This window comes from Bison bison, unplaced genomic scaffold, assembly GCF_000754665.1.
Source record: "Bison bison bison isolate TAMUID 2011002044 unplaced genomic scaffold, Bison_UMD1.0 scf7180017858770, whole genome shotgun sequence".
Lineage (NCBI taxonomy): Eukaryota > Metazoa > Chordata > Mammalia > Artiodactyla > Bovidae > Bison > Bison bison.
Window position 1 is genome coordinate 52,152 of NW_011489342.1, and position 7,775 is coordinate 59,926.

The following is a 7,775-nucleotide window of genomic DNA, read 5'->3' on the forward strand; positions in this document are numbered from 1 at the left end:
TAGAGAAGCAAGCATCAAGCCCTGGTAACTCAAGAAGCCAGGGTGGAACTAGGGTGGTAGCCCTTGTGTTAATTAGAAAAAGATACTCCCAGGGTGGAAAGAACACAGCATCACTGAGCCCAGACTTGATAAAGGTAATGTCTCTATGAAATTTAGGAAAGGCTCCCTTTCTCTAGGGATATTTATTCCAGGCCAGCGCACATGGCCAGATGAGCAGGATCAGGTCTGCATTCCAGTCTCCACTAGCCCCTTATGCCCTGGTTTAAAAACAATTTACACAACCTGCACAGTGGCCCTGGGGGTGGGTGAGGTGGGGACAGGGGTCTACAGCTTCATCCTGCCTCTACCAAATAGAGCAGGGACATCCATCAATGAAGAAATCAACCCCTTCTTCCACTGAGAGAGGCAGGCACACAGTTCACCACAGAAAAGTTCAACTTCAGTCAACTCATGTATAAAAGACAAAATTTAAAGAAAAGGCAGTTTCAGAAATATTTCTGTAGACCACATAAAAGTGCAGGCCATATGAAAATCATATATATCCAACGCTTAGAGTTTTCTTTTTTTACTACTTTGCCCAAGTATTTTAATACAAAGGTTTCCATAAAATATGTTTAACTCTGAGATTCAAACCACATAATCCTCCATTTTTATATGGCCAAATATTCTGATCCTTACAACAGCATGCTCATGATTAAATACAAATTACCTTTCACACCGCCAAATGATCCATAAGTCATATTGCAGGCTGTTCTCTGAAGATTATGTTCATACATCAATTTGATCTGATACTGGTTCCCATGTTCCACATTACCCAAGGTTCCTAAAAAGAAAAAATAAAACAACTGCTTTGTATTTGTTTATATTAAAAAATATTAATATCTCATCACCTGTACCAATTCCAAGTAATTCAATTTCAGTGAAATTTAAAATGACAAAGCACTAAAGCATTATGTATCATGAACACTTAGCATACTGATAACAAAGAATGCCAGCACAGTTAGAACCATTTAAGTCTCAGCTAGATTATACCATTAGATGAAATACTACCCTGGGTCACATTTTATTATCTATTTCCATTATGTCTAAGTATAGTATAACTATTTAAATAACAACAAAATCTTCCAGTTTCAGTTCTGAAATAAATTAGGTTAAGTTCCCTTCACTTATAACAATGAAACAGAAAAGACATGACTCAAAGTATCTAAGAAAAAAATTCCCCACACTATCAAGCAATTCAATTTTCTGTGCCAACTCTCAAAATATTCAAGCCCCTAACACATTATGTTCTAATTTACTAGAGAGATCTAAAACATCCCTCAGCAAATAACTAGGATAATGTTTTCTTTGAAGTCTACAACTGACTGGTTCAAAATTGGGAAAGGAGTACGACAAGGCTGAATATTGTCATTCTGCTTATTTGACATATATACAGAGTACATCATGCGAAATGCCACACTGGATGAATCACAAGCTGGAATCAAGACTGCTGGGAGAAATACCAACCTCAGATATGCAGATGACACCACTCTAAAGGCAGAAAGTGAAGAAGAACTGAAAGCTTCTAGATGAGGGTAAAAGAGGAGAGTGAAAATGTTGGCTTAAAACAACACTCAAAAAACTAAAATCAAGGTATCCAGTCCCATCACTTCATGGCACATAGAAAAAGTGGAAGCAGTGACATTTCATTTTCTTGGGCTCCAAAATCACTGTGGACAGAGACTGCAACTATGAAATTAAAAGATGCTTGCTCCTTGGAAGAAAAACTATGACAAACCTAGACAGATATCACTGTGCCAACAAAGGTCCCTATAGTCAAAGCTATGGTTTTTCCAGTAGTCACGAATGGATGTGAGAGTTGGACCATAAAGAAGACTGAGCGTGGAAGAATAGATTCTGCAAACTGTGGTGCTTGGAGAAGACTCTTGAGAGTCCCTTGGACTGCAAGGAGATCAAACCAGTCTATCCTGCTGCTGCTGCTGCTGCTGCTGCTAAGTCGCTTTAGTCGTATTCGACTCTGTGCGACCCCAGAGACGGCAGCCCACCAGGCTCCCCCGTCCCTGGGATTCTCCAGGCAAGAGCACTGGAGTGGGCTGCCATTTCCTTCTCCAATGCATGAAAGTGAAAAGTGAAAGTGAAGTCTCTCAGTCGTGTTCGACTCCCTGCAACCCCACAGACTGCAGCCCACCAGGCTCCTCCATCCATGGGATTCTCTAGGAAATCAATCCCGAATACTGATTGGAAAGACTGACATTGAAGCTGAAGCTCCAATACTTTGGCCATCTGATGCAAAGAGCCAACTCACTGGAAAAGACACCAATGCTAGGGAAGTTTGAAAGCAAAAGGAGAAAGGGGTGGCAGAGGATGAGATGGTTAGACAGCATCACAGATTCAATGGACATGAATTTGAGCAAACTCCTAGAGACAGTGGAGGACAGAGGAGTCTGGTATTCTGCAGTCCACGGGGCCGCAAAGAGTTGGATGCAACTTACTGACTGAACAGCAACAAACAAGAAAAATATCCTTCAAAATTAAAAAAAAAAACTTTCATTGCATTTAATAGGTCATATATGCTATAATTACTTCCTGGTTCATTCCAAATGGGAAAAGGTACTTTATCTGCATTTTACTCTCTAGTTGTCAGGCTTCCTAGAGTATATACAGTTAGAGCTATATCCTAGTGATCAGGCAAGAACAGTATGATTAGAAACTGTATTGAAAAGAAAAATTATTCTAAATGCAACATATTCCATTAAGAAGCATCTTTGTCATTCAGTCAAAAACGCAAAAGTTAAAGAAAAAAATTTAAATATCACAAAGAAAATGAAATAGTTCCAAACTGAATAACATTAGATAATTAAAACAATCTAAATATATATGTCAGTCTATATGTATGTGTATACAGATTTATATGTGAGCATTTGTGGGGGTTTTTTTGTTTTGTTTTGTTTTTGTCCAGAAGGATGTACCAATGTTCACTGAGGTTGCAAGAAGAGAAGTATTTCTACTTCCATTTTAGAACTGAGGCACCTTAACTTTAAAAAAAATTAATAAATTTCCACCAAAATCACATAGCTGATAAAGGACACAGTACTCAAATCAGGTCTTCTGAGCCAGCACTCTATATCCTGGCACCTAGTTGTCCCCCATTTAACAACTTTCAGGGAACCTGGTAAGCCAATGACAACTTCAAAAAAAAATTTCCTGAGGAGGGACAGACTGGGAGTTTAGGGTTAGCAAATGCAAACTATTAAATATAGAATGAATAAACAACAAGATCCTACTGTATAGCACAGGGAACTCTATTCAATATCCTCTGATAAACCATAATGGACAAAAAAAAAATGTGTGTGTATATATATAAATGAATCACTTTGCTGTACAGTAGACATTAACATAATATTATAAATCAACTATACATACATACACACACACACACACACACATACATAGGGCTTCCCTAATGGCTGAGATGGTAAAGAATCCACCTGCAATGTAGGAGACCTGGGTTCAATACCCGGGCCAGGAAGATTTCCTGGAGAAGGAAATGGCAACCCACTCCAGTATTCTTGCCCAGAGAATTCCATGGACAGAGGAGCCTGGTGGGCCACAGCCCATGGGGTCACAAAGTGTCAGACAAGACTGAGTGACTAATGCTGAATTTCACTTTTTCACTTTCATGTGTGTGTGTATATACATATGTGTATACACACACACACACACATAATTTCAACCCCCCACCTTTCTCTCCCTGGACTGTTCTTCCTCATTTGGAAGGTAAAGGGTTGAAAGAGAAAAAACTAACAGGCAAGGATTTCTTGGAGGAAAACATTTTCTACACAGATCTATGCCCCTGAAAATGCTAAGAACAGAACACACATCAGTAGAATTAAAAAAAAAAAAAAAAAGACAAATTTGCCAGCTAAACCTGATAGATGAAAGCTTTCTGGAACCTAAATGGCAATAAAGTCAGTAAAGTCCACAGAAACTGGTGGTAATCACTACCATACCAGCCACAAGGGCAAAAACCAAAAACTCTAAAAACATAACTCATAGCATTGACCTAAGGACAGTTCTAGCCTCTAAGAAACCAGAAAAACATTCCAAGAAACTTCTGGTTCGTCCTTACAGAAATTCCAAATTTCATTCTGCACCTAAAATGAGAGGGACCCCTCCAAGAAAGCAATGTATCATGCATACCTGCTAGCCGAAACATCAGTGAACACAAGGGGCAGCAGTCAATATTTAAACAAACTTGCATGAAATCACACTAGGATTTATGTACTGGAAAAGCTCCAAATGCATTGCTAAGTTTTTAAATTTCAGGTACCTGCACTTGAAAATATGATAGTGCAACTAGGGAGAACAGAACAATTTATCTTCCTTCAATACTAACTTGGAATAAAGGTAGTACCTGAAAATCTAAAAATTCTGATCATTTTTTCTAGAGAAGCATCAGTGACATAAGATTAAAATTACTTACATAAGTTTTATCCTTGGATATACAGATTGAATACAATAAATGTATATCAGCCCGGGTCTCCCACATTGCAGGCAGACACTTTACCATCTGAGCCACCAGGGAAGCCCATAATAATAGTCTACATATAACTAAAGTTCATATAAAGTTTCATCGATTAGAAAGTAAATGGATATTAGAACATTTTTGCCGCTGGCCTTATTTAAACAAGAGCTAATTAAAAAATAAAAACTCTCTGGACAATCAAAGGTCACCTTGAAAACAGGTTTTGGCCCAATTTTACATACATAACTGCTGAGAAATCTAACAATGTTAAATGAAATATTAATAAAAGCCATTACAGAGTAAAAGGTTCATTGTATTAAATAATCAAATTAGATTATGTAACCCTATCAAAAGTAAAGAGACATTTTTGCCCTCTCATGGCAAATGTTAAAATTCTAGAAATATGTCAAATGCTTAGGAAATACACAATTTTTAGAAGAGAATATTTAAAAGAACATAATCAGTATAGCTTAAGCTCACACATCTGTAACCATTTACTCAGAAACTGAGCACCATCAGGAAAGAATCAGATGCCATGTGATGTTTTTCCTTTACCAGAGTATGATAAGATGGGCTAAGGTCAGGTCAGCAAGACCCTGCTGTTTCTCTATATTAAACCAGCATTTAATGACCAAAGAAAGAAAGAAAGTCAGCACAGTAGCCTCTGATTATTAAGAGTCGTTTGCTGTATCCAGGATTTCTCCTCTAATTTGCCTCACATATCTTCTAGGAGCACATAGCACACAAAAAGTGAAAAAGTGAAAGTGTCTGAATCTTTGTGATCCTATGGACTGTAGCCCCCCAGGCTCCTCTGTCCATGGAATTCTCCAGGCAGGAATACTGGAGTGGGTTGCCATTCCCTTCTCGAGGGGATCTTCCAGACCCAGGGATCGAACCCAGGTCTCCTGCATTGCAGGCAGATTCTTCACCAACTTGGCCACTGAACAACAACAAGCACACAAAGGAAAACAAAAAACATTTGGGGAGAGGGCAGTTGGGGTTAAGGACGTCAAGTTCAGCTGACACGTTCATCTGCTGACACCGGTGATTTCACTTAAACTAGAAAGTGTTTATGCTTCCCCTGTTATAGTAAAAGCTAGGTAAAAGTTCGGTCTGATACCTCAAGAAACATATTCAAGAGAACAAAAACATTAACTTCCCTGCTTCTCAATTTAAGCCAAGCCAGAAAAAATATACAAATTGTCAGCCTACGAGTATCACAGGAGGCTGAAGAAATGAGAGACTGAGAAAGGAAATGAGGTGGAGTGTAAGGGAATGTAGTTTGGACAACTCCTCATCCCCAGAGAATACAAGGCTTGTAAATGAGTACAAAGAATAAAAAGAGCAATAAAATTGCCATTCCCATGACAAGTAACTTTCATTTTCAACACAAATTTGAAGGAATATGTTTATGAATAGGTGAAACTCGTTCAGTCATGTCCGACTCTTTTCAACCCCAGGGACTGCATACAGTCCATGGAATTCTCAAAGCAAGAATACTAGAGCGGGTAGCCTTTTCCTTCTCCAGGGGATCTTCCCAAGCCAGGGGTGGAACTGAGGTCTCCCACACTGCAGATGGATTCTTTACCAGCTGAGCCCAAAGGAAGCCCAAGAATACTGTAGTGGATTGCCTATCCCTTCTCTAGAGGATCTTCCCGACCTAGGAATCGAACTGGGATCTCCTGCATTGCAGGTGGATTCTTTATCAACTGAGCTATCAGGGAAGCCCTTATGGATACCAATGTCCTATTAAAAAGCTGTGATCAAACATGCCAGTTTCTTTCACTAGGCTTTTTTGATAAACACCCATTTCATCCTTAGTCTATGTCATACACCCCAGTAAAGTCTAGAGACTTCTGGCTTTCTGAGCCATTATTCAAATAGGCCAAGGCAAGGTCAAGAATCTAACCTTGTTTCTAATTTTTAGGATCTGTCCTTCTACTGCCCTCTTAGAGCCCCCACAGAGCCTCTAGAAAGGACCAGTACCCCAAGCAGTATCAAGAGTGACTGTGGGTAAGTTATCCTCCTCCATACCTGTTAATAAAATGTCACTCAAAGTTAATAGGCTTATGATGGGACAGGAACAGCTAGATTCCTACAATAAAGTAGCCTCTATCATGCGTGCTCAGCTGTATCCAACACTTTGCCATCCCCTGGACTGTGGCCTGCCAGGCTCCTCTGTCCATGGGATTCTCCAGGAAAGAATACCGAAGTCAGTTGGCATTTCCTCCTCCAGAGGATCTTCCCAATCAAACCCTAGTCTCCTGCATCTCCTGCATTGGCTGCAGATTCTTTACCACTCTGCCACATGGAAAGCCCAGCCTATATCTTACCTTCTCCATTTATTCTGGAACACTAAATATTTGTCCTACCACTAGAAGGAGCAATATTAGTTCAGTTCAGTCCCTCAGTCGTGTCCAACTCTTTGTGACCCCATGGACTGCAGCACGCCAGGCTTCCCTGTCCATCACCAACTACCGGAGCCTACTCAAACTCATGTCCATAGAGTTGGTGATGCCATCCAACGTCTCATCCTCTGTCATCCCCTTCTCTTCCTGCCTTCAATCTTTCCCAGCATCAGGGTCTTTTTAAATGAGTCAGTTCTTCACATCAGGTGGCCAAAGTACTGGAGTTTCAGCTTCACCATCAGTCCTTCCAATGAATATTCAGGACTGATCTCCTTTAGGATGGACTAGTTGGATCTCCTTGCAGTCCAAGGGACTCTCAAGAGTCTTCTCCAACACCACAGTTCAAAAGCATCAATTCTTCAGTGCTCAGCTTTCTTTATAGTCCAACTCTCACATCCATACATGACTACTGGAAAAACCATAGCCTTGACTAGACGGACCTTTGTGGGCAAAGTAATGTCTCTGCTTTTTAATATGCTGTCTAGGGTGGTCATAGTTCTTCTTCCAAGGAGCAAGCGTCTTTTAATTTCATGGCTGCAGTCACTATCTGCAGTGATTTTCAAGCCCAAAAAAATAAAGTCTCTCACTGTTTCCACTGCTTCCCAATCTATTTCCCATGAAGTGATGGGACCAGATGCCATGATCTTAGTTTTCTGAATGTTGAGTTTTAAGCCAGCTTTTTCACTCTCCTCTTTCACTTTGATCAAGAGGCTCTTTAGTTCTTCTTCGCTTTCTGCCATAAGGGTGGTGGTGTCATCAGCGAGGTTATTGATATTTCTCCCGGCAATCTTGACTCCAGCTTGCGCTTCATCCAGTCCAGCATTTCTCATGATGTACTCTGC

The 7,775-nt window shown here is 40.1% G+C and overlaps 1 protein-coding gene across 1 annotated transcript in view; it reads right to left on the reverse strand.

Moving 5' to 3' along the window:
* Positions 1–513: 513 nt before the first annotated feature.
* LOC104980325 (protein PTHB1-like) overlaps positions 514–7,775 on the reverse strand; it is a 44,848-nt gene continuing 37,586 nt past the window's right edge. Inside the window, exon 5 of the mRNA XM_010828975.1 lies at positions 514–823. Coding sequence (XP_010827277.1) covers positions 675–823 — 149 coding nt within the window. The 3' untranslated portion in view covers positions 514–674. The remainder of the gene's footprint in view (positions 824–7,775) is intronic.